The sequence below is a fragment of the Prionailurus viverrinus genome, chromosome C1 (assembly GCF_022837055.1).
Source record: "Prionailurus viverrinus isolate Anna chromosome C1, UM_Priviv_1.0, whole genome shotgun sequence".
NCBI lineage: Eukaryota > Metazoa > Chordata > Mammalia > Carnivora > Felidae > Prionailurus > Prionailurus viverrinus.
In genome coordinates this window covers 214,318,355-214,345,594 of record NC_062568.1, presented here as the reverse complement: position 1 = coordinate 214,345,594, position 27,240 = coordinate 214,318,355, and the positions used below count along the sequence as shown (strand labels likewise).

The window sequence follows — 27,240 nt, the reverse complement described above, 5'->3', positions numbered from 1 at the left end:
ACAGCGGAGGGAGGCAAGGGGACCTCAGGGCACCATCCAGTCTCCAGAGAACCACACACCCAGAGTTTCTGCAGACTGAGGGGCTGGGTGGGCCAGGACTGAGGCCACGGGTGAGGTGGCCTTCCACTAACTAGAACCTCGGGGGCACGTGTGAGTGCTGTGGCAAAGGCCTCCTGCCTGTGCTCACTGACACCAGCCCCGCTCTGTGATCGGGCAGGGTTCTCGCACATAGATCCCTCGGCCGGGCTGCAGTTCGACCTTGGCCTTAGCCGTGGCCCTGCTGAGGCCGGCGTAAGTGGTCACGGGCACTAGGAATGCCCCCTTTTCCACCGAGACCTGGCAGAAGCCCCGCTCTGGGCCGGTGAGCCAGAGACTTACCGAAATGAGGCCGCCCCGGTGTCCCTGTGCTCCTGTTCACCGGGAAGTGCGTGCCCCAGCCAGCGGCTGTGGGGAAGCAGACGTGTCAGTGTGCCGGCTCCCGGGCAGCCCAGACCCACGGGCAGGTCTGGACCACGCACGGGGACCCAACTGAGGACACCCAGGGGACCAGAGACACAGCTCAGCGGGGAATCACAGGCCAGAAACCAGAAAGGGAGGTGGCCATGGGGACACAGCTGCCCTCGCCCCATGGCCGTCCCGCAGGGACAAGGATTTGGGCACAGAGGGGACCCGAGCGAGGGTGGTCACTCGACGGCTGGTGGTCCCGGGCGAGGTGGGCCACCCGCTGCTGTGGGAACAAGAAAGGCAACTCCCACCCGTTCCTCCAGAACTTGGAGACGAGGCCCCTCGGCGGGAAGCAGGCCAGGCGGGCCCGGTGGGGGGTGCCGCGGGGCGGCCGGGCAGCGACGTGCGGCCTCTGCATTCGGAGCCGTGGTAGGTGCCATTTCTGCATCGGACGCAGCTGACACTGCCGTCTTCGTTCCGGTGCCTGTAGCAGCCTGCGCAAGAGACAGTGACTCAGCTGCGAGTGACCCACGCCAGCTGTCTTCAGGGGGCTTTTCTGTATTCTGACTTGGAGAAATGAGAGTTCGTCCAAGAATGTGTGTTCTGCAGGTCTGGATGGAGCGGCATACCTGCTCTCAGAAAAAGAAACAAACTCGACGGGAGCCGCGGCGAGCTCGCTCACCCAGGGGCTCCTGCGGGCTCCTTTACCGGACGTCTCATAAAATCCTGCAGGCGGGCGCCACGCACGGCCGTGGGAGGACCACGATGGCCTGACCGCCGGCCCTCACCCTGCCCCGTCAGTGGCACTGCCTCCAGCCCAGGGGTGACCCTTGCCCCCGTGTTGTCCCCGCCCTCCGCGCCCTTCCCCGGGGAGGTCCCAGACTGATGTGCCGGCCAGCAGCCTCCCCCTCCCCCGGTGCTGGGAGCAGCCCAGCTCTCACCGGCCAGCGGTTCATGGACAGTCTGTTTTGCCAAGTAGCCAGGGAACCCCTTAAGGGCAAGAATTGTGTCTTGTACCTTTATTTTTTCTTAACATCCCCAACATTTAGCACAGAGGCTAAGCAAACACATGCTCGATTGCAGGTACTGACCTGGGCCTAAATGCTAGCACTGGCCGCTGGGGCAGTGTCCAGGGACAAGCCCCAGACTCAGGTGCGACGTTTAATCTACACAATGTGTCACTGTGAGATGACGCTAAGTGGATGGCAGGCCTGAAGACTGACCAGCGGTTACTCCTGTGGTACCGCGGGCAGACAGGCCCAGCACCACACCAGGAGGCCTGGGAGCATGGGGTCCCGGAACAGACCCGGTGCCGGCGAGGCCATTCTTCTGGGAAGCACTCCTCCAACCGGCTGCAAGTAACCGGGCAAAGCGGTGCAGGGCTGCCGGCCCCAAGGAGGCCCAGGGCTGGGCTGCTTTGTGCAGAGACAAGGCACAGTTAGAGAGCCAGGACTGGTGACCAGACAAAGGAGCTAAGGTTGACTTTATGAAGCCAATGAAGCCGCTTTTGAAAAACCACAGGAGGGGTGCCTGGCAGACTCGGTCAGCGGAGCGTGTGACTCTTGATCTCAGGGTCATGGGTTCAAGCCCCACGATGGGTGTAGAGATTACTTAAAAAAAAAAAATCCGTAAGGGAAGGGAAGGGGAGATAAGAGGCGAAGGGAAAAGAGGGACGGGAAGGGGAGGGGAGGGGAGGAAAGGGGAAGGAAGGAGGGAAGGAGGGAAGGAGGAAGGGAGGGAGGGAGGGAGGGAGGGAGGGAGGGAGGGAGGAAGGAAGGAAGGAAGGAAGGAAAACCACCTGATACTTCCCAGCCTCACTTATAGGTGAGTAAGGAAGCTCACTTCCTGGCCAATCCAGGAAACTTAAGGGTATTTTGACCTTGAGAAGAGGGGAATTCAGGGCGCCTGGGGGGCTCCATAGGTGAAGCATCCAACTTCTGCTCAGGTCATGATCTCACAGTTTGTGAGTTCGAGCCCCACGTCGGGCAGTGCACTCTCAGAGCCTGCTTCAGATCCTTTGTCTCCCTCTCTCCCTGTCCCTCCCTTGCTCGTACATACTCTCTCTCTCCCTCTCTCTAAAATACATAAACATAGGGGCGCCTGGGTGGCGCAGTCGGTTAAGCGTCCGACTTCAGCCAGGTCACGATCTCGCGGTCCGTGAGTTCGAGCCCCGCGTCAGGCTCTGGGCTGATGGCTCAGAGCCTGGAGCCTGTTTCCGATTCTGTGTCTCCCTCTCTCTCTGACCCTCCCCCGTTCATGCTCTGTCTCTCTCTGTCCCAAAAATAAATAAACGTTGAAAAAAAAATTTTTTTTTAAAATACATAACATAAAAAAAAGGAGAGAGGAATTCACCAACATCTATAGGTACTGCAGGTAAGGTCTGATGGCGAGTCCTTGGCTTGGCTTCCCAGCCTTGAGAGTCCAACCTAAGATTCCTTGTGAAAAGGTCCAGCAAGGCAGACTTAAAAGTCTAAATGGTTAATCACTATTCTTGCTGCACTTGGCTAGGTAATCGGGCCAAGTTTAGTGAGGCTAGACTTATTTTAAAAACAAATTCAATTCGGGGCGCCTGGGTGGCTCAGTTGGTTGAGCATCCAACTCTTGGTTTCAGCTCAGGCCATGATCTCATGGTTCGTGGGATCAAGCCCCACGACGGGCTCCGTGCTGAATGTTTATTATTTATTTGGAGAGAGAGAGAGAGCACACGTGCACGAGTAGGGGGAGGGGCAGACAGAGGGGGAGAGAGAGAGAATTCCAAGCAGGCACAGAGGCTGACGCAGGGCTCGATCCCACGAACCGTGAGATCGTGACCTGAGCCGAAATCAAGACTCGGATGCTTCACTGACTGAGCCGCCCAGGCGGGCAATAAACAAACATTTAAAAAAAAAAAAAAAAAAAAAAAAAAGAACTAAAACTGCCGTCTCCCCAAAGCCCTGAAAGCTGAGGCTGGACATCTTGACACGAACCTTGCAGAAGTCACCTCGACACCTCACGTGTGGACAACCTCGTGCCTGCTGCCGTGTGGGCCACTCGGGAAGCTCACGAGAAGCCCCACGACCTCACCAGAGACACTCGCCGCGGTGCAACCCGGGAAATCCGTCAGACTGCCTCTTGCTGTCCTCACCCCCCAAACGGGCTTTGAGTGCAGCATCCAGAAAGGTACTTAGAGACTGGCCTCTAGACTGAAAAACCAGGTTTGTAACTCGCTACCACCATTCACATCGTTTTCTTTTGTTTCCCCAGAAATGCCTCTGACTACACACCTGCCCGCTCACGCCATGCCGAGGCCTCGTTCCGGTGGAGGCCCGGCCTGAGCATCGGTCTCACCGGGCGGACGGCCACCAGGACACCGAGCCCGAGGCGCGCCACCAGGGGCTCAGACCCGCTCTTTCCTGCCCACTCCACTACGCTCTTTCTCCCACTGCCCGTCCCTTATCTCAACTTCCAAGCAAATCTCCCTCGGCTACCAGCTTGGCTTTTAATGTGTGAAACGTTCTGAGGATGAAGTTTCAAGTGGGGGCTGAGGGAACCCGAACGTCACCCCAAAATATGCCTCTTTCACACAAAAATTATTTTGAGCCAAAGACCCTCAAAACACAGGACCAAGAAGGGCTCTGGCGTCCCTTTCTCTCCCTGAGAAGCAGGGACAAAGGCCCCACGTGGAGGACGCCCACGCAGCAGGGGGAAAGGAACGCGCGCATCGCCAGGGACCCGAGCCCGGCGGACCTCGTTAAGGTCGCCCTCACCTGCCTCCACCCCACACACAGCCTACTTTCCCGCAGTCGCCTCTCCCTGCTCAGCCTGGCGCGTGAGCGCTCCCGTCTTGGCTTTTTTATGAGGCTCCCGTGTCACATAAAGCTTATGTTACTCGGGCTGGGGGCTTGTCCCCGCGAATCGTCCGGCCGGACACCCTAGGAGGAGAGGTAGAGTCTCGCTTCCCCCACACCTCCCACTGCCCGGAGCCAGTCTCCTCACGGGGTCCTGCCCCTTCTGCCCAAGAAGAGGCAGCCGGGCTGCTGGCCAGGAGGGAGGCTCAGACGCGGTCCTGTCCCCTTCCTGCGGCTTCTGTCCGCTCTCCCAGCCCCTGGCCCAGCTCCCAGGCCTCTCCAGCGTCCTTCCTGAGGGGCCGTGTGCCCTCCTGCTCACACCAGGCACGGTGAGCTCAGCAGAGTTCACATGAGCACTGTCCTCGTCACCACGCTGGTGATGACCGGTCAGGGTTGGCTCATGCCAAAGCAGCTTACCTGGGCCACACGGGCTTGTGCTCTGGCAGGTGGTGTTGACATCCACCAAGTCCACACAACATTCAGGCTGCTGGCCCTAGAGGGGAGACGGTGATGAGCTGCCAGACCCCACAGCCGGACGCTCGGGCAGGACAAGCAGGCCAGGCTGGGAACGGCCCTGGCCTGGGGCAGCGAGGAGGGGCAGGGAGCGGTCCCGGGAACACTTCTGGGACCGAGGTTTATGTTGTCGCTTCCCTCCACTGCCTGCCCGGCTGACCACCCAAGGCCTCGCCTGGGAGGTGGTGGGGGCCGTGGCCCTTTCTCCAGGTGGGTCTCGGGTCCGGGGCGGAGCTGCTGCCGATCGCCCGGCGGACCACAGGCGGATACACTGTGGGGCACTTCAGTCCAAGAAATGATTGACGGGCTTTACTCAGAGGTACCGCGGATTCAGTTCCAGACCACAATAAAGCGCGTCAAGTGAATTTTCTGGTTTCAGGTATGTGTACAAGTTACGTTTACACTACAGTCCATTAGGCGTGCAATTGCGTCGTGTCTAAAACACAATGTACGTGCCTTAATTAAAACTGCTCTGCTGCTACAAAATGCTGGCCGTCGCCAGAACTTTCAGTGGGTCATAATCACTGATCACAAGTCACCGTAACAAATGTGATAGTAATGAAAGAGTCGAAATATTGTGAGAATCACCAAAACGTGGCACAGAGACACGTTGTGAGCAGATGCTGGTGGAAACGTGGCACCCACAGACTCGCTCAACGCAGGGTGGCCGCGAACCTTCAATCTGGAAAAATGTAGGGTCTGCACAGCGCGATAAAATGAGGTGTGCCTGGCTATTCGCCACCTGCCAGACGACAGAGGTGCTAAACCCTACTGCAGGGACACATGTGGACTCCTTCATGAAAAAAGGACACACACGTTTTTCTCGGCTATAATAAGATATGAAGATAAACCCAGGCGGCCCTGGCCTCCCTGGTGAGGTGTGTCTGCCCCTCACTCCCAACAAAAGAGTCACCCCCTGGGTCCTGGTTAGTCCACCGATGTTCTCAGAAATGCTACGGATGCCTTCCACCGGGGGTTTTCAGCTTGGCCATCAAAGAGGAAGTGCCCAGACCAGGGCAGGCTGTGGGGTATGACCTCACACCTGCTGGGTGAGCACGCAGGAGTGCACCACGCGGGGGACAGACATGCCAAGCGCTGGCGTTTACGGGACCAGACTTGAGGGGTTTCCAAGGGGAGCTCGGCGCAGTGTGTTTATCGTAGCTGAGCTTTTGTTTCTTGCGACAAGACCACAGTGAACAGTAAGGCGTCTAAGGAATGGCACGGGGTACCCACACCACCACGGGAAGTGTCGAAGGCCGGTTCACAGCTGAGGCCCAGCCCACGAGGGACACCCCAGCCATCCCATTCCACCCAACCCTAGCAGAGGCAGAGTGGTGGAAGGCCCCACCTGGCCTGGATGACGTGTGGCTTGGGAGAGCCAGGGCACCTGGTCACAGGAAGCCTGGGGCAGACCCTGCCTTATGCCACTGCTTGCCTGGAGTAAGCAGTCTCCAACCACCCCGCTGTCAGGCAGAAAGCCCGCAGGCTCCATTCAGGGCCAGTGGGGGGCAGCTGTGTAGAGACCCTATTTCAGCTACAGCAACAGGTTCACTTTGGCAGAGACAGAAAGGCGGTTCTAGGGGACATAACAGAACAGGTGACAGTTGGGGGCATGTGTTTGCTGACCTCCATGTGGCACAGGCCTCCCTGACCATGACAGAGGGCACAGTCAGTGTCTCTGGGGCCAGAGCAAGGGTGACCCCCAAAGGTCGAAGGGTGAGGCCCCTCGGGGCAAGCAACTGGGAAGACTGTACTTCCTGGCACCCATGCTGCCCCGTGACGCGTCACCTACCACACTTTCTGAGGATTTGCTAGCAACTTCCACCAGGAGACCCGCCAGAAGGACAGCGCGCTGGAGCTCCATGTCCCAGAGCGCAGGGTCTGCAACAGACAGGGGCACTGTGTGGGTGCAGGCACCTCCTTCTTGGGCACCGTGGGGGCCGAGGTGCCGGACCCTTACCTGGCCTTCTGGGATGGGAGCTGCAGACATCCAGAGCCTGTCGCCCAGTGCTCAGGGGGCAGGGTGGGGTTGCTAAGAAGCCGCAGATCCCTGGTCCCGGGCCTGCAAACCAAGGCACACAGTTGAGGCCCGTTGTTCCCAGGTCGACTGGACTCACCACAAGGAGCCCCCGGAGCTGGGGGACTGGAGGGGCTGTGCTCAGTCCGTCTGGAGCTGGAGCTGGATAGACTCACTGCTTCCTCCAAAGCTTTCAGCCATTCACTGCCTCCTGAAAGGACTAAGCACAAGGGGGTTCTGGACCAGCCCGTCCTACTCATGAGCTCAGATGGATGTTGTCCATCTGCCATCTTGTTCTGTCCTAGGGAAACCCCAACTCAACCATTTTCACCAAGACACAGAACACCTGGGCAGCGAGGTGCCTCTGGGGCCAGCGCGGGCCAGTTAGGGACCTGCAGTCATATAATTTTCTGCTACTCACCCTGTTCGTGTCATGGAAACTGCAGGAAAGATGTCAGCTTGGGTGATAAAAGTACTACCTAAAACCACAACTTGAGGACAACTCCAGAGCAGAGGACTTCTGATGGCTGATGGGGCCCCACGCAGTAGGTAAGTTTCCTGACACTAGCAAATTCAAAACTCCACAGCCCGTGAGATGTGCTTACGCTGCCACACTTCCAATGTGGTCAGAGAAAACCCACTAACCCGCACAACCCCTGCAGTGAATTGTTTCAGTTTTGAACAAATTTCTGTTAACTTACAGGGTGGTAACCATAATTATAATCTGTCCAAAACACAGCTGGCTAAATATTTGGACATAGAAAAGTCAACTCTAAAAGGACTTTTTATGGGGTGCCTGGGTGGCTCAGTCGGTTGAGCGTCCGACTTCGGCTCAGGTCATGATCTCACGGTTTGTGGGTTCGAGCCCTGTGTCGGGCTCTGTGTTGACAGCTCGGAGCCTGGAGCCTGCTTCGGATTCTGTGTTTCCCTCTCTCTCTGCCCCTCCCCCGCTCATGCTCTGTCTGTCTCTGTCAAAAATAAATAAAACATTAAAAAAAGGTTTTTAAAAAAAATAAAAGGACTTTTTACTTGACAGAAAGAGCCGCTTATTCAGGGAACCTGTTCAGGTTCCTGGAGATGAAGCTTCCACAGTGGCAAGGTGGGTCGGCAAGGAACCCATTTGGAGCCGGGGAATGAGAAACCACCCCCTCAGCCAGCCGAGGGCCCATCAAGACCAGGCGGTGGGCGAGCTCCTGGCTGGGGGTCCTGGGGAAGAGCCCCACTGCCGAGGATGGTTGACAGGCCCCTTGCACTGTGGGCCCCAGGGTTCTGAGCGCGGCGGGGAGGGAGGGTGAAGGCAGGATGACACATTCAGGAGGGCGGTATAGGAACAAGGGCGGGGCTCCGTCCTGTTATCCGCTTCATGCTAGAAGCCCTACACAGGCAGAAACAACTATCAGGCCTTGTTAAGAGCCCCCTTGCTGCCCCTCATTCATGCCATCCATTCAAAACGCACGCTTTATTCGACATGCACCTTCTTTCTAGGACAGCAACTGCTGATGTCACAGACGCACTGACCCTCATCTACAGGGTGTGATCGCATCTTTTCCATTTTTGCCCATGTAAGGTTGGCTCAGTAGAGGCCATCTATCTCTCCGTGCCTTGTGGAAACTCTAAATGTCATGGGACCTTCAGCTCAATCTGTGGTTAAGAGGCAACCCCAGGGTCATACTAAGTCACAAAACACCCTTTCAATTCAGGAATCAGAAGTACATATTTTAACCAACACTATCATCTGCTAGTCAGTCAACCTCTTAGGGTATAATTCACACACAATAAACCGCATCCACATAGAGCACACAACTCGGTGAGTTCGGACACGCTGTGCAGGATGTCTCTGCCACCCACAGACGACGCCTGAGCCCCTCTGCCGTCCTTCCCTCAACCCTGGCTTCATGCACCCACGGGGCTGACCTTTGTCACTGCATCGGCCTGCACTTTCTAGAATTCTACGTAAATGAACACAGTGTGTACACTTGTGTGCCTGGCTCCTTCCATTTGAAATGATAATCTTTAGATTCATCTGTACCTCGTTCCTTTTATGGCTGAATGATACGCAACGTTGCCTTTACCCAACCACCTGCTGATGTTCACCTGGACTGTTTCTGGATTTTAGTGGCTGTGAATAAAGCTACTGTGGACATTTTTATACATATCTTTGCGTGGACATTTGCTTTAATTTCTCGGGTAAGCACTCAGTACTGCAGCAACGGGGTCAAGGGAAGTGTAACCTGCCGGTCAGTCTCCCGCGGTGCCACGTGCGCTCCCACCAGCACGGTGTGAGGGCTCTTCGGCTCCACATTCTCGCCAACAGTGGGCATTGTGTCGGTGGCTGTGCCGTGAGCATCTCACTGTTGCTTTAACTTGCATTTCTCTGGTCACTAATGATGGTTCCTCACCCTCATATGTCTTCTTCAATCATTTGTCCATTTTGTTTAACTGGCTGTCCTTCTATCACTGGGTCATAATAGCTCTTCACACGCTCTTTGTCAGATATGTGTATTTTCAGATGTTAGTATATTGCAAGTATTTCCTCCCATCTGCGGCTTGACTTTTCATTTTCACATGGGATCCAGAAGAACAAATGTTTTCACTTTGATAAAATCCAATGCATCCATTTTTTCTTTTACATTTCTTGCTTTTTGTGTCCTAAGGTTAATCTCTGCCTTGACCCGAGGGTCATTCCTGCGTTTTATTCTAGAAGTTCTAGAGTTTTAGGTTTTACACTTTGAGTTACTTTTGTGTATGGTTGGAAGCAAAGATCAAGGTTCATTTTTCTCATATGTGTGTCCAGGGGTTATAGCACTGTTTGATAAAAAGATTATCCTTTGTGGGGGTGCCTGGGTGGCTCAGTTGGTTGAGAATCTGACTCTTTTTTTTTTTTTTTTTTTTTTTAATTTTTTTTTTCAACATTTATTTATTTTTGGGACAGAGAGAGACAGAGCATGAACGGGGGAGGGGCAGAGAGAGAGGGAGACACAGAATCGGAAACAGGCTCCAGGCTCTGAGCCGTCAGCCCAGAGCCTGACGCAGGGCTCGAACTCACGGACCGCGAGATCGTGACCTGGCTGAAGTCGGACGCTTAACCGACTGCGCCACCCAGGTGCCCCGAGAATCTGACTCTTGATTTGGGGTCAGGTCATGATTTCAGTTTGTGGGACTGAGCCGCACACTGGGCTCCACACTGAAGTTTGGAGCATCCTTGGGATTCTCTCTCTCCCTCTCCCTCTGCCCCTCCCCACTCATTCTCTCCCTCCCTCCCTCCCTCTCTCTCTCAAAATAAATTAATTTAAAAAATTAAAATTAAATTAAAACAGCCTACCTGTCCCTGGGATTTTTTTTTTTTTTTAATATTTTCCTTCTTGGGGCACCTGGGTGGCTCAGTCAGTTGAACATTCGACTCTTGATTTCAGCTCAGGTCAGGATCCCAAGGTCGTGGGATTGAGCCCTGCTTAAGATTCTCTCTCTCTCTGCCCTCTCCCCCACTCATGTGCACTCTCTCTCTAAAATAAAAAAATAAAATTGAACACCTGGGTGGCTCAGTGGGTTGAGCATTCAACTTCAGCTCAGGTTATCATCTCTCAGTTTATGGGTTCAAGCCCTGTATCGGGCTCTGTGCTGACAGCTCAGACCCTGGAGCCTGCTTTGGATTCTCTATGTCCCTCTCTCTCTCTCTCTCTCTCTCTCTCTCTCTGCCCCTCCCCCGCTCACACTCTATTTTTCTCTGTCTCTCTCTCAAAAACATACATTAAAAAAAAATTTTTTTTTCAACGTTTATTTATTTTTGGGACAGAGAGAGACAGTATGAACAGGGGAGGGGCAGAGAGAGAGGGAGACACAGAATCGGAAACAGGCTCCAGGCTCCAAGCCATCAGCCCAGAGCCTGACGTGGGGCTTGAACTCCCGGACTGCGAGATCGTGACCTGGCTGAAGTCGGACGCTTAACCGACTGCGCCACCCAGGCGCCCCTACCTTTTTTTTTTTTTTTTAATGTTTTTATTTATTTTTGAAGGAGGGAGAGAGAGAGAGACAGAGAGAGAGAGAGACAGAGACAGAGCATGAGCAGGGGAGGAACAGAGAGAGAGGGAGACACAGGATTCGAAGCAGGCTCCAGGCTCTAAGCTGTCAGCACAGAGCCCAATGCGGGGCTAGAACTCACGAACTGTGAGATCATGACCTGAGCTGAAGTCAGACGCTAAACCGACTGAGCCATCCAGGTGCCCCAATCTCTACCTTTTAATTGGAGAGTTCAGTCCATTAACACTTAATGTAATTATCACTATTGTTAGACTTAGGTCTACCATTTTATTGTCCGTTTTCTGCTTGTGCCTCTATTTTGTTTTAATATATAAAATATTTTTAGAGCAGTTTTAGGTTCACAGCAAAATTGAGCAGGAAGTAAGCAAGTTCCCATAGTCCCCCACCACAACAGAAGCAGAACCTCCTCCACTATCAACATCCTGTAATTTGGTATAATCAACGAACCTATACCGACACATCATTGTCACCCAAAGTCCATATTTACACTATGGTCACTCTTGTTTTTCTAAGTTTACTTATTTATTTTGATAGAGAGTGTGTGTGCATGTGTGCATGTGTGAATGGGGGAGGAGCAGAGAGAAGGAGAGAGAGAATCCCAAGCAGGCTCTGTGCTGTCAGAGCTAAGAGCACAAAACCCAACTCGGGGCTCAAACTCACAGACCGTGAGGTCAGGACCCAAGCCAAAATCAAAAGTCAGACGTTCAATCAACTCAGCCACCCAAACACCCTTATGGTCACTCTCGATGTATATGTGGGCTTTGAAAAATGTATAAAGACACTATGGCTACTATTTTGTTTTCTTTTGGTCTCTATGGTGTTTTATTCCTCTGTTCTCTCTTTCCTGCTTTCTTTTATATTATTTGAATATTTAAAAAATTCTTTTCAGTTTATCTTTTGGTTCTTTGCGTATTTTTATAGCTGTTGCTATAGAGACTGCAACATACAATGCTTCCTTTTTCACAGCCTAATTAGAATATGGCACCACTTCTACTAAAATGTAGACACTGCAGGGGTGCCTGGGTGGCTCAGTCAGTTAAGCATCGACTTTGGCTCAGGTCATGGTCACACAGTTCATGGGTTCAAGCCCCGCCTCGGGCTCTGTGCTGTCAGCTTGGAGCCTGGAGCCTGCTTCAGATTCTGTGTCTCCTCTCTCTCTGCCCTTCCCCCACTCGCACTCTGTCTCTCTCTGTCTCTCTCAAAAATAAATAAAACATTAAAAAAATTTTTTTTAATGTAGACACTGCAGAGTGCCTAAGGGGCTCAGTCAATTAAGCACAGGACTCTTGATTTTCACTCAGGTCATGATCTCACAGTTCATGAGATTGAGCCCTGCATCAGGCTCTGGGATGACAGCATGGAACCTGCTTGGGATTCTCTCTCTCCCTGTCTCTCTGCCCCTCCCCTGCACTCTCTCTCTCAAAATAAATAAACTTTTTAAAAAATCTAGAAACTTTGCAACTCTATAGGTTCGTGTATCCTTTACTATTCTTTGTGCTACAACTGTCATACCTATTACATCTGCATACATTGCAAACACAAGAGATGTTTTAATTTTTTAAAAAATATGTACTTGAGGGGTGCCTGGCTGGCTCAGTTGGTTGAATATCCGACTTTGGCTCAGGTCATGATCTCGAGGTTCGTGAGTTCGAGTCCCACATCAGGCTCGCTGCCATCAGCGCGGATCCTGCTTCGGATCCTCTGTCCCCTTCCCTCTGCCCCTCCTCCACTCGCACACTCTTGTGCTCTCAATAATAAACATTAAAAATAAATAAATTAAAATACGTACTTGAAAGAAAGAAAACATTTCCCCCAGATATTTACCATTCCTGATGTTCATCATTCACTCATAAGATCTGAATTTCACTTTGGTATTTACCTTCAGTCTACAAACACTTCTCTAGCATTTTTAGCAGTACACATTTGATAGCAACAAATTCTATCAGTTTTCCTTTCTCTGAAAATGCTTTCATTTCACATTCAGTCTTGGAGAGTACAGAATTCTGTGTTGACAGTTCTTTCTTTTTAGTATTTTAGGGTGCAATACCACTTGACCCTGGCCTCCATGTTCCCTGATTCAGTCTTTGCAATGCTATACTATTATGTGATATGCTGCTTCTCTCTGCTTTCAAGATTAAAAAAAAATTGGGGTTAGGGGGTGCCTGGGTGGCTCAGTCAGTTAAGCGTCCGACTTTGGCTCCAGTCATGATCTCACATTTCATGGGTCCGAGCCCCACGTTGGGCTCTGTGCTGACAGCTCGGAGACTGGAGCCTGCTTCAGATTCTGTGTCTCCCTCTCCCACTCACATGCTCTCTCTCACTCTCTCTCTCTCAAAAATTAAAAATTTTGACTAATTAAAAAAATTAGTCAACATTTGTTATTTCTGTTTTTTTATAATAGCCATTCTCATGGATGCAAAGTAGCATTTTCCCTGATGATTAGAAATGCTAATCTCTACTTTTTATTTGGAGTATTTAATCCATTTACATTTAATGCAGTTATTAGAGTATTTTAGTTTAAATCTACCACCTTAATGTTTGAATTCTGTATTTCCCCTCTGTTCTCTGTTCTTCCTCCCTTTTTCTGGGGGGGGGGGGTGAGTCAAGTTTTTAAAGTCCATTTTATTTCCTCTACTGATTTTTTAATTCTCCCTTTTTATGCTATTTTTTAGCGGTTCCTCTACAGACTAAATATGCATATCAAACTCATCATTGTCTATGTGGTCTAAAAAATACTCTTGTACTTCATGAGCAACGTGAGAACCTTTACAGCAGGCCCCAGACCACCTCCTACCCCTAGAGCTCTTGTTGGCATGTCTTTTACTTCTACATATGTGAGAAAATTCTACAACAGACTGTATTATTTTTACTTCAGTTAATAGTCTTTAAATAATAGTTAAAGATGTATTATATATATTTTTTTTTCAATTTTGGGTACTTTCACTTGTTAAATTGAGAATTTCTGTAGAACTGCATCATACTTGGGCAGATGTGTAAAACATATTATTTGTTCAACGTTGTAAAACAAGCCATATTCATCGGCTCCAGCTGAAAAACTCTCAGATGCTAGTTTAGTATGGTCGGTGAGCAGAGGTTCTAGAGCTAGAGGCCAGGCCCATTCCTTACCCTGCCTGTACTTGCTGTGGGATCTGCTGCAAACCTGTTTTGCCCTCTTTATTTTTTTTTTTTAATTTTTTTTTTTTTCAACGTTTATTTATTTTTGGGACAGAGAGAGACAGAGCATGAATGGGGGAGGGGCAGAGAGAGAGGGAGACACAGAATCGGAGACAGGCTCCAGGCTCTGAGCCATCAGCCCAGAGCCCGACGCCGCGGGGCTCGAACTCACGGACCGCGAGATCGTGACCTGGCTGAAGTCAGGCGCTTAACCGACTGCGCCACCCAGGCGCCCCTGTTTTGTCCTCTTTAAAACAGGTTGATAATAGGCGTTGTTGAGAGGGTAAAATGAGTTCTTGTATGTAAATCACTCAGAGTGGTCCTCGGCACACAGTCAGTGCTATATAAGCATTGTTCTTGCTGTTGTTAGATAGTGAACAGATTCACGTCCCTTGGAGAACCAGGATCTACAGCAAAAAGAGACTTGTTTTTTTTAATGTTTATTTATTTTTGAGACAGACAGAGTGCAAGCAGGGGAGGGGCAGAGAGAGAGGGAGACACAGAATCTGGAGCAGGCTCCAGGCTCTGAGATGTCAGCACAGAGCCGGATGCAGAGCTCGAACTCCTGGACCGTGAGATCATGACCTGAACTGAAGTCAGATGCTTAACCGACTAAGCCACCCAGACACCCCAACAACAAGAGACTTCTTGATACTTCTCAAACCAATATGGCATGAAAGGCCAACCCTAGCTTCACATACAGTCTCTAAGGACGTAAAATAACACTTCATAGGAGACTAAATGTCAGAATATTATTTATTAATTTGGTTGTTCTTTGAAGAATGCTTTAAAGATAAAAGGGGCTATTAAAGTAAGGTAAGTGCAACTTATTATCTCAAATTTATCTTTTTGCAATTAGATTCATATTCTTATCCCATAAGAGTGTCTTTTAGCATGCATCCTTAGTTTACTGTCCTGAGGCCCACACGAAGCCTGTCTTTATCTAATTCCTGCCCAGTGAAGATGATATTCTAGGGGCACAGCAGTTCCCTGCAAGTGTTCTGTTGCTGACAGCTGTAGTGCTTAGGAAACGGCACCTGTGCCCCCCATTTGGAAACTAAAGTGGCTTTGGTTTCTGAATACAAAAGCCATGCAGTTCTATTTCCAGTATGGAAGAATTGGCTTCTAACAAAATGACTCTCCCACTGGTAATTATGCATTCTGGACAAAAACAGCTACCTGAAGGCTCTGAACAAAAACAGGCAGATTTTGAGGGCAGTTTAAACTTAAAGGAAGTAGCCCGGAATGCATTTCCTGTTTTCGTGTCTTTACCCCGAGGGCAGCACAGTCATCACAGTGGTGGTATTAGGTGATGAAAACTCTGATAGAAAGCCCACTATCTTTCTTGGTAGAGAAACCAGGAGAAGGAGCTGGGCAACCAGTGCTGCTAAAGAGTGAGAGGAGAAATCTGAGAAAGAGGGATTCTGTGTATAAACTCTGCTCAGATTTCCAGCCAAGTCTTGAACTGTCTGTGTGCAGTCCGGGCTGAAAAGCCATCTGAATTGAGATCTGAGCCAGAACTTATCACAGGTGTGACAGAATTTGCATTTTGAATCTAATGAAAGTAGTTGCATGCTTAGGCAAAAACATTAACTCTCTTCAGAGGAATATAATCAAATCCAGAGTCTCCACAACATAACATTTGCAGTATATAGGATACGATCCAAAATTATCAAGCATATGAAGAACCACAATAACATCAGCCATTCTCAAGGGAAAAGGCACACAACAGATACTAATTATATTATGACCCAGGTATTGATCAAACACTTTAAAGCAGACTTAATAATTATATCCAATGAGATAAAGGAAAATACACTCAAAATGAATAAAAATATAGAAAATCCCAGCAAAGAAATAGAAGATATATATGTATATGTACACACACACACACTTTTAATGAGCAAAATGGAAATTTTAGAACTGAAAAATATAGCATCTGAAATAAAAACTTTACTGAACAGCTTAGTAGAATGCGAGTGACAGGAAATACTTGGTAACATCAAAGATTGATAGAAATCATAGTCTGAAGGAAAAAAAGAGAAATGACTGGGAGAAAACCATGAAGAGCGCCAAGAGGGGTATAGGGGCCAATACAACTGTATGAAACATCTAACACATGGGTAATTATACATTCCAGAAGAAGAGGAGAGACACATAGTGGAGCAGAAGAAATATGTGAAGAAACAATGACTAAAACCTTTCCAAATTTGGTGGAAGACATAGATGGGACAAATATAATAAAGCCATACTTAGACACATCATTTTCAAATTACTGGAAACTAAAGATTAACTTTAAAAATCTTGAAAGGAGGGGCACCTGGGTGGCTCAGTCGGTTAAGGGTCCGACTTCAGCTCAGGTCATGATCTCATGGTTCGTGAGTTTGAGCCCATGTTGGGCTTTATGCTGACAGCTCAGAGCCTGGAGCCTGCTTTGGATACTGTGTCTTCTCCTCTCTCTCTCTGCCCCTCCCCTGATCATACTCTCTCTCTTGCTCTCTCTCTGTCTCAAAAATGAATAAACATTAAAAAAAAACTGAGCCACTCAGGTGCCCCAAGAAGATAAGTCAATTTCAAATACGTATGCACTTAATAGAAGGCTTCTAAATACATAAAGAATAAGGTGGCAGAGTGAAAAGGAAAAAGACAAATCTACAACCATGGTTGAAGACTTTAACATCCCTCTTCGAATAACTGATTAAGTAGAAAACAAAATTAGTAAGGATATAAAAGATTTGGGTAAAATTCTCAAGTAACTCAACTCGTAATTGTAGAACATGACACTCCACAAAAATGGAATACACATTCTTCTTAAGTGCAAACAGAATATTTACTAAGAGATCACATGCTAAACCATAAACAAATACCAATGAATTTCAAAGGATCAAAATCATAGAGCATAGTCTCTGATTACAATGGAATTATATTAAAAATCAATAACAAAAGATATTTAGAAAATCTCCAAATATTTGGAAATTAAACAATAGACTTCTAAGCCAGTCACGGATGAAACAAAGGTAATTTCAAAACATTTCAACAGAAAGGGGGGAGCCTGAGCGGCTCAGCTGGTAAAGCATCTGACTTTGGCTCAGGTCATGATCTCACGGTTTGTAAGTTCAAGCCCCGCATCAGGTTCTCTGCTGTCAGCGCAGAGCCTGCTTTGGATCCTCTACCCCACCTCTCTGCCCCTCCCCCACTTGTTCTCTCTCAAATAAATAAATAATAAAAACCCATTTTAACAGAAAGATCATGAAGTGTAACATATCAGATTTTGTGTAAGAAGCTAAAGCTATGCTTAGAGGGAAATTTATAGTTTAAATATTTATGTAAGAAAAGAAGGCACATGTAAAATAATTGATCTATGCTTCCATCTTAAGAAGATGAAAAAGATCAAATTAAACCCATGTTAGGGAAAAGAAAGGAAATAATAAAAATAAGAGTAGAAATTAATGAAATAGAAAATGGACAAAAATTAGAAACAAAAGTAAAATCAAAACTTGGATCTGTGAAAACATCAACATCACTAATTATCAGGCAATGCAAATCAAAACCACAACGAGAGATCGTCCTACATCTGTCAGAACGGCTACAACAAAAAAGACAAGAAATAACAAGTGCTGGTGAGGATATGGAGAAAGAGGAACCCTGGTGTACTGCTGGCGGGAATGTAAATTGGTGCAGCAATTGTGGAAAACCGTATGGAGGTTCCTCAAACAATTAAAAATAGAACTACCATATGATCTAGTAAATCCACTCCGGGGATTTGCCCAAAGAAAGCAAAAACACCAGTTCAAAAAGGTGCACGCACCCCATGCTTACGGCGGCACCAATTACAAGAATTACAATAGCCAAGGTACGGGAGCAGCGCAAGGGTCTCCACGGGTGAGTGGAGAAGGAAGGGGGGAAACGTGCACAATGGAATATTCCTCGGCCATTTGCAACAACACGGATGGAGCTTGCGCAAATTACACTAAGTGAAACAATCAGACAGAGAAAGACAAATAGCATATGATTTCACTCATATGTGGGATGGAAGAAACAAAACAGTGGAAGAAAAAAGAAAAAAAGAGACAAACTCAGACTTTTTTTTTAAGCTTGATTTATTTTTGAGACAGAGACAGAGTGTAAGTGGGGGAGGAGCAGAGAGACAGAGACACAGAATCCGAAGCGGGCTCCAGGCTCTGGGCTGTCCTCACAGAGCCCGACGCGGGGCTCGAACTCACGGACCGCGAGATCATGACCGGAGCCAAAGTCGGACGCTTATCCAACTGAGCCACCCAGGCGCCCCAACTCAGACGTTTAAATATAGAAAACTGGTGGTTGTCAGAGGGAGGCAGGTGGGGGATGGGTAAAATAGATAAAGGGGATTAACTTCCAGTTACAAGATAAGTAAGTCACCGGCGGGAAGTACAGCACAGGGAACGCAGTCAATAGATTGTAGACGTGTTGCACGGGGACAGATGATGACCTCACTGACTGCAGTGAGCACTGACACTGAGTAACATAAGAATTGTTGAATCACTACACTCTGCACCCGAAACTAATATAACACTGTATGTTAATCATACTTCTATAAAAATAAATAGATAAAACTGACAAACCTCTAGCAAGAATAATCAAGAAAAAATATCAATACAAATTATCTGTATCAGAAATGAAAGGGGAGAAATCACTATAAATCCTACAAACATGGCAGGATAATCAGACAGTATTATAAACAACTTTAAGTCAATAAATTCAACAATTTACATGAAATGGCCTCATTTATTTAAAGATAAAAATTACCAAAAATGATACAAGATGAAGCAGAAAATATGAATAGCCTCATAGCCATTAAAGAAATTGAATTCACAATTGTAAAGCTTCCCCCAGAGAAAACAACCCAGACAGTGTCTTCACTGATGAAGTCTATCAAATATTTAAGGAAGAAGTACCAATATTACACAAAGTCCTTCAAAAAACAAAGAGGAAACATGTCCCAGCTCACTTACAAGGCCAGCAAGACTCAAAGATAGTCCAATATAACCCGGATGGAAATCAGACAAGGACATTACAAAGAAAAAAGTACAGACTACTATCCTTCATGAACATCAATCCAAAAACTCTGACAAAATATCAGCAAACTGTATACAGTAACACATGAAAAAGGTGATAGAACGTGACCAAATGAGCTCCTTTCGGGACACGAGGCTGGCTTGCCACACAAACACCGGTTATTACAATCCAATGCTTTAACAGATTAAAGAAGAAAAACAATCATGTGACCTTTTCAGTAGCTGCAAAACAAGCTTTTGACACAATTTCAGGATCATTCATAATAAAAACTCTCAGCAAATGAAAAATAAAAGGCAACACCCCCAACCTGATAGAAGATACCTATAAAAAACCTACAGCTGACATATTAACAGTGAAATATCGGACATTCCCCCTGAAGACTGAAGGAATCAAGATAGCCAATATCCTTGGTGCTAGTCCGTAGAATAAGGAGAGAAAACAAAGAAACTGTCTCTGTGTAGATGGCATGACTATTTATATGGAAAATCCTAAGAAATCTATAGAAAAAAGCTAGTATAAGTGAATTTAGCCATGTTCTAAGAACACACAAATCAATTGTTATTTCTATATACTAGCAACAACTATTTGGAAAATGACAAATAAACATAATTTACAACGGCATTCAAAAACATAGTTTGTGGGAATAAATTTATTTTAAAATATGTAAGACCAAGGGGCACCTGGGTGGCTCAGTCGGTTGAGCGTCCAACTCTTCGTTTCAACTCAGGTCATGATCTCAGAGTTCACGGGTTCGAGCTGACAGTGCGGAGCCTGCTTGAGATTCTCTCTCTCTCTCTCTCTCTCTCTCTCTCTCTCTCTCAAAATAAATAAATAAACTTATTTTTTAAAAAATAATAAAATACAGGGGCACTTGGGTGGCTCAGTCGGTTGAGCGTCCAACTTTGGCTCAGGTCATGATCTCGCGGTTCGTGGATTCAAGCCCGTGTCGGGCTCTGTGCTGACAGCTCACAGCCTGGGCCTCTTCAGATTCTGTGTCTCCCTCTCTCTACCCCTCCCCCCGCTCATTCTCTGTCTCTCTCTTCTCAAAAATAAATAAAAACAGGGGCACCTGGGTGGTTCAGTTGGTTAAGCGTCAGACTTGGACTCAGGTCGTGATCTCACGGTTCATGAGTTCAAGCCCCACATCGGGCTCTGTGCTGACAGCTCACAGTCTGGAGCCTGCTTCAGATTCTGTGTCTCCCTCTCTCTCTGCCCCCTCCCCTGCTCATGTCTGTCTGTCTGTCTCTCTCAAAATAATAAATAAGCATTAAAAAAAAAAAACTGGACCTGTACTCACATAGTATGAAAACTAAGAAATGGATCATGAAGCTAAATGTAAAATCTGAAGCCAGAAAAAGCCCCTAGAAGAAAATATAGGAGAATATCTTGGTGACCTGGTTAGTCAAAGACTTTTAGAAAGGACGCAGAAAGTATGAACCAAGAAAGAAAACCGATTCATAAATTAAACTTTATCAACATTAAAAACTTCTGCTCATCAAAATACACCATCACAGTGGACACAAGACTAGGACTTGTCAAAAGCCGTAGGATCATGTATCACAGAGAGTAGAGTCTAATGTACACAAATCAAACACTGTTGGGGATCTCGAGACAGAACACAGACTGCGGCCAGTGGTTCTAACTGGGTCACAAATATATGACAATACACGGAAGGGGATGCAACACAAGGAGCTGACCTCAGCACCCCTGGAAAACGGTGTTTGATTAAGAAGCTAAAGAGCCAAAGAACCACACTTAAGCTGCGCTCAGCTTGGTGAATTTGTTTCTTGTCGGGTGGAATGCGGGCGAGCAGTTCTGAAACTGCCTCTGTGTGCACCTTGGGGCTAGAGATAAGAAACCGATGGCGGCTGTAGGAGCCAGGTTCTCACAGGAAGGTTACACACACACACAGATCACAGACACGCACACAGATCACAGACACGCACACACAGATCACAGACACCCACACACACACACACATCACAGACACACACACAGATCACAGACACACACACACACACAGAGACCACAGACGCACACACACACACAGATCACAGACACACACAGATCAGACACACACACACAGATCACACACACACAGATCACACACACACATACACACAGACAAACAGTCGTACACGTTATCTAACTTCATCCGCCAACAAGACCTCAGGCCATGACAGCTGCAGCAAGGCGCACACCAGTGCCCAGATCTTGGCTTCTAAACACCGTCCTCCAATAAAAGACACCAGGGCTCCTTGGAGACGTGGCTGCGCTACGGCTGAGGCGGGCACACGACGAGATGAACCTGGAGCCCCCGGCAGGGCCACAAAGTAAGGCGGTGCCCCCGAAACAAGCAAATGAAAGAGCCCCCAACGGCCAGGGCAAAACAACACAGTGCGGGACTGGACCCCAAGTACACGACACACATCCAGGAGTCCCTGCTGGTGGAGGGGACCGCTGAGAAACGTGAGCACGTGGGGGAGACAGAACTCCTCCCTCCAGAACTCCAAATACTACAGCGGTTCTTCCCCCCCGCCCCCCGCCCCCCGGTCCCGGGAGGGAGGCACAGCTTCGTCCCCAGCCCCGCAGGGAGACCGCCTCACTGAGTGGCTGCTGCCCAGGAAGACAGGAGGGACACCCGGCAGGCACCACCCGAACCAGGTGACCGGCCAACAGGACCCCCTGATAGGATGTGACAAGAGGGCCACCTCACCTCTGGGGTGTCCTTTCCCCAAGCCACAACCCCCTCTGACCATGAGAAAACACAAGAGACAAACCCGAAACGAGGGACATTCGACACAACACCTGTGCGGTCCTCCTCAAAACTGTCAAGGTCATGACAAAGCAAGAGAAGCTGAGAGACACATCCCGGAGGGGACAAAGAAGCTGCGACAACTCAGCGCAGTGTGGGACCCGGACAGGGACGCTGCGGACCTGAGTGACACCTGCTGTCTGGAATGTGAGCACTGCTATTCTCAGTTCTGAAAAATGCACCATAGTCACCTAAATGTCTGTAGTAGGAGAAACTGGCTATCTTTAACACTTTCCTGTAAATCTAAAACTCCTCCAAAATTTTTAAAGTTAATTTTTAAAATGTAACATTAATAAATGAATAAGCAAGTCAAAGAACGAGAGATATTTGCAATATATATCTGGCAAACCATGTATCCAGAAGATAGAAAGGACTTTCACAACTTGGTAATTTTTTTAAAAGGGCAAAAGACTGGATCAGACATTTCAGAAAAGAGGTGTGAGCAGTAATGAGCAGGTGGGAAGGTGCTCAGCATCACTAAGCTCAAGGAAATGCAAATTAAAGCCACCCCGAAACACTGCTCTGCTCAGTAGACCCAACCCAGCAGCGTCACTCCCAGGGATTTTCCCAAGAGAAAGGAAAGCACACCCACAGATGTGCACAATGTCCATAACCTCTTTAGTCACCTAAGCCAAGTGCCACCACAGGACTGATAGGTGCACTGTGGCACATCCCAGGAGTGCTGACACAGCAACACGGAGGGACTGGAGCCAAGACTCCAAGATGCCGGAAGATTCCAGAGATTCCGTGTCTGGCTCAGCCTCCTTCCCGTCCTGCAGATGGTAACTTCTTTCGGTGTCACACAGCCTTCCCTGTGCCTGTGACCAGATTTCTCTCTTCTCTCCTAAGGGCACTAATCCCACCATGGGGTCCATTCTCGTGCCCTCATCTAACCCTGACCACCTCCCAAGGGCCCCACCAGCGTCCAAATACCAAAACACTGCAAGTTAGGGCTTCAACATATGGATTTGGGGGACACACCATTCAGTCCACAACACGAGAGACCTTTCCAGGATGACAGAAATGTTTTCTATCATGATCGGTGTGCAGGTTACACAGCTGGGGGCATCTGTCAATAACTGCATGTGAATTACACCTCACTAACCGACTGACTAGATGTGATTCGTCCTGATCGTATCAGAGCGAAAAAGTTAAGTAACTGGATAAAAATATTTCTACGTGGCAATGAAAAATTTGGTGAGAATTAATTCATTTATTTTAAAAAAGTTTTTAATGTTTATTTTTGAGAGAGAGAGAGAGAGAGAGCAAGCACGAGCGGGGGAAGGGCAGAGAGAGGGAGACACAGAACCCGAAGCAGGCTCCAGGCTCCGAGCTGTCAGCACAGAGCCCAACACGGGGCTCGAACTCGGAACCAGGAGATCGTGACCTGAGCAGAAGTCGGATGCTCAACCGACTGAGCCACCCACGCACCCCAAAACTTGGTGAGAATTTAAATTGTACTGTATGTTCTCTCACAGCTCATTTTTCCTTAGAAGAACTGGTTTCAGTGAAGAAATAAAGCCTCCAGGCCGCTGTGACCCTAAGCAAGTAATGTATCAGGGCTGACTGGGTGGGGTTATCTTCGGTCCCTCCATAAGGAGTTAGGGCTGGGGGGAGGACCCTGCAAAAGGCTCTTCAGCCAGAGTGAGCACACAAGTGCTCAATGCAGCTCGGTTCCCTGAGCCTCCAGGCAGCTGTGGCCGGACAGGAGAGTGGGGACAGGGGGTCACCAGCTTCGGGCTCTGAGGCACTGATGAAGCACAACACAGGCCCGTTGCCCACCCCTCCCCGCCAATCAGAGTAGGTATTGCCGATGGTCTTCTCAGCAAGCAAAGGAAGCCATCGTGGACCTCGTCTCTCGGGAAGATAAGAACCGTTGAGAACTTTCGAACATGCTTCCCGATCTAAAAGTCCCATCTCGAGCTGTGATGGAAAGTAAATGCCGTCCACGGTTTGACCGGATAGAAAGGAAACATTCTGGTCTGTTGACACGTGTGGCCGATGCCACGAATGCCACGTGGCACCCACTGCCCACCATTCTGCGGCCTCTGCACACCTCACAGGGGTGTGGACCCCTGCAGCCTCCGCCTGGGGTCTGCATGCGGGAAAACCACTCAAAGGCATCCCTCACCTTGGAGGTGCGGAACTCTCAGCGCTGTGGTGACTCCTTCATGCTTCTGAGTCACGTGATAAGTCACAGCTTGTCTTGGAGGACAGAAGTAAGCGAGGGGCTGGGAGGTGCCTTTGGGGTCCTGCGGTGCCCCTGTGGACCAGCCCACTCAGGTGATCACCCACCAATGCATCTGTTTGCTCTGCTCTGGGGAGGACTGTACCAGGGCGGGGGCATGTGTTACGAAAAGAAACTTTTTGGATAATTCAGATTCTATCTCCTTCTAAGAACTTCTGAAAACAATGTGGCCATTAAGATTCTGCCTGAACACAGACTACTTATCCAGTGGCTCCTGGCTGGGAGTGGGAGCGGGAGTGGGAGTAATCCAGGTGGGCTCCCTGACCACCCGGTACGGGAACCCGTCCAGGCCTTCCTCAGGTTAAAAACCACGAGAAAGATGAAGACCTAGGTCAGCATTCTCCTTATAATGTAGCAATACTAAGAAAAACACAAAACGAAAAACGGGGCCAAGGTTGACACCTTCGAATCAAACGAAACCGTTAAGAATTGTCAGAAAACAGGTTTTTGGGCGAAGCTGCATTTGCCAAATGCTACTCCTTCAAACCCTTGAAAGGCCGTATCCGAATGTACCCTAGTGACCTGCTCTTAAGTTACACCGGAACTAACACATCAGTCAAATTGTTACGGTGGCAACACACTCCTCGAAAACCTGCATAACGACTCAACCTTGACAATGTCGTGGCGATAAACGGACTAATAGATCCCGCAACCTCCAGGGAGAGTGCCGGTGTGAACACGGCTTCCAAGGACAGCCGGCGGCCTCACACTCCCCCCACCCACCCCGGCCTGCGTTCGGTCCTGAGGGCGAGACCTCCTGGGGCTCCGCGGCTTCGGGGGCGGGGGAGGGGGCCTGAGTCCAGCTACCGACGGCCTCTCTCAGATGACGACTCCTGCGGGAGGTTCGGTAGCCGGAGGGGAGCCGGGTCCCCGCGGACCTTTGTCCGGGTTCCGCGCCCCACACCGCGCCGGAGACCATCCGGCCCGGGCGTCCGCGCCCCAAGGCCGCCCCCGGTCCGCCCCCGGTCCGCCCCCGGCCCTGCAGACCGCGCGCCCGCCCCCGGCCCATCACTCACCCCGGCGCCCTTCGCGTTCGTCTTTCGTACCCCCCGCCCTCCAGGCGGTCGCGCCTCTCCCCCTGGGACTTGTAGTCTCTCCGCCTTCGTAGTCTCCGCTCAGCCTTGTAGACTCCTCTGTAGTCTCTCCTCAGCCTCAAACTACAACTACCGGCGGTCCTCGCGAGAGCTCCCTCTCTCCAGATGGGTTCCGGCACAGGGTTCTCGCGAGGCTGTGGGAGGTGCGCGTGGAGCAACCTAGGAAGTGTAGTCCAGGGCACCTAGGTCCTAATAGCTGAGCCATGGACAGAGTGGAAAGGAGGGGAAGAACTACACTCCCCAGGAGTCCTCGCGCGCCGGCCATCTTTGGCGTTGCCAGGAGACCGGGAAGCCCCGGGATGCAGGCCAGCAGGTGGCGGCGCGCGAAAGGCAATGTGTTCCGCGGCCCCGCGTCAGCAGGGACGGGTGCGGGGAGTCAGCGTCGGCGCGTTACCCTAGAGGAAGTCCTGGATAACCGGGGCTTCGGCCCATCTCCGCTTTAGCGGAGGCTGCCTGGAAATGAAGACCGCCACGTCCGTCCCCAAGGCGACAACGTTTATCAAATACTGTCGGTTTTAGGCGGGGGATAGAGAGCTCCAACGTGTGGCTGATTCTAGGGCTACCTTTCGGTTTTACGAGAGGAAATGAGAACAGGTGTGACCTTACACACATGACAAGGTTACGTGACAGGAACATCCGCAGAGGACAATGCAATTTTATGATTTGTCTGGAGAGTAAGCCTACTAGCCCACTGAAAAGCAAAAACTCCTTTGGGAAGCGAAGATGTGTCTCCTAATAAGCCCGCTGTAAAATCTACACTTCCTACCTCAGGTCTGGGGTGCCCCTTCAAGACCTTTCAGACCCCTGTGTCCTGGCTGTCTGGACGAGAGGCCAGCACTTGGCCCCAGTGAAGAGCTGGGGAGAGACTAGGCCTTTGAAATGTTTGCTCTTTGTGGAATTCTTGATGTGAAGCCCTAGAAAGGAATCTTTGTTCTTGGCTTACCTTGCAGACCAGTTTTGCTGCTTTAAAGACCTTGGTCAGCTTTCATGGGTGATGCAGAGCCTTTCTCACAGGGTGGGGTCGGGATTAAATAGGATATCTTAGTGTTTGGTCCATACCAAGGCTGGCCTTTCAAACCCCCCCCCCCCATCCTCCCGCGGGCATGCAGAGCTGGCCCCTGGAGAAAGGGTATGCCAAGGAGCTTCCAGGAGAAAACGGAGTAAGACTGCTCCCCTTTGTATGTCCAGCATGGTTATACCTTCCTGATGGCCCTCCAGAGCACAGCAGACAGGAAAGGACAAAGGGGGGGGGGTCATCATGAATAAAGAGTGGCTGCTTTCCCATGGGGCTGAGACCGGTTTTCCTCAAGGGCCTGTAAGTGAACCGGGAGAGCTACGACCTCAGCCTGAACCAGGAAGGGCACCCATTGCCCAGCACAGGCACAAGGAGGCACCCAGGCCTCACCTGCACTTGCACCTCGCTGCGGATAGGAATAGATGGAAAAGAGACAGGTGCCAGCCGGTGGGGCCAGTCAGACTGGTTACTCTTCCCACTAGACTACCCTGCAGCCATAAGGACTCATGGATGGGGAGGGGGCTGTGACTGCTCCCCACAATGAGTTCCAAAGTCCATGGGATCTGTGTGTCTAGTGTGCTGGGTTCGCTCTGTGCCAACAGGATGACCCCGTGGCTGGTGGAATTTCCACAAGTGTGGTCTCAGGCTCTGCTTCTGAGCTGCCCCCGGACAAAAAGAACAGTTGTGTGCATCCTGCACACTCACAGCTTTTCAACAGATAGAGTCTCTCGTGTGCTAATAAAAGGGTTTGGAGCCTGTCAGCCTTCCTAGGGGTGTCTGAGTGAGAGGTGAGTGTGGGTCAGGGTTAGGAGTTGCAAGTGTACTGGGGCGTGGGTGCCACAGGACTCTGGCACCCGGGGCTCCCCAGCTCCGGGACATCCATGCGACCTCCTTCCCAGCTGGCCTCTGTGCCTGCATCCTGGGTGTTCTCTTCCCTTCAGAATGCACCTTAGGACATCCTTCCCAAGTCTGAATGCCCAGACTTTTCAACGAAAATAGA

The 27,240-nt window shown here is 49.6% G+C and overlaps 1 protein-coding gene across 8 annotated transcripts in view; it reads right to left on the bottom strand.

Moving 5' to 3' along the window:
* Positions 1 to 25,269, bottom strand: part of CC1H1orf159 (chromosome C1 C1orf159 homolog) — a 34,314-nt gene extending 9,045 nt beyond the window's left edge. For 6 of the 8 annotated variants that reach the window (XR_007154954.1, XM_047872095.1, XM_047872092.1 and 3 more), the window contains exons 1-6: positions 21,849 to 21,952; positions 6,745 to 6,846; positions 6,577 to 6,665; positions 4,689 to 4,764; positions 756 to 938; positions 379 to 444 (exon numbers count right to left, since the gene is read on the bottom strand). Coding sequence is in view for 7 of the 8 variants with exons in the window: in XM_047872095.1 (XP_047728051.1) it covers positions 379 to 444; positions 756 to 938; positions 4,689 to 4,764; positions 6,577 to 6,665; positions 6,745 to 6,846; positions 21,849 to 21,909 (577 nt within the window). In the remaining variant the exon portion in view is untranslated. Of the gene's footprint in view, positions 1 to 378; positions 445 to 755; positions 939 to 4,688; positions 4,765 to 6,576; positions 6,666 to 6,744; positions 6,847 to 7,830; positions 7,911 to 21,848; positions 21,953 to 25,147 lie in introns of those variants that run through there. The other 2 variants (XM_047872093.1, XM_047872094.1) reach the window with 2 other exon arrangements.
* Between the last annotated feature and the right edge of the window lie 1,971 nt (positions 25,270 to 27,240).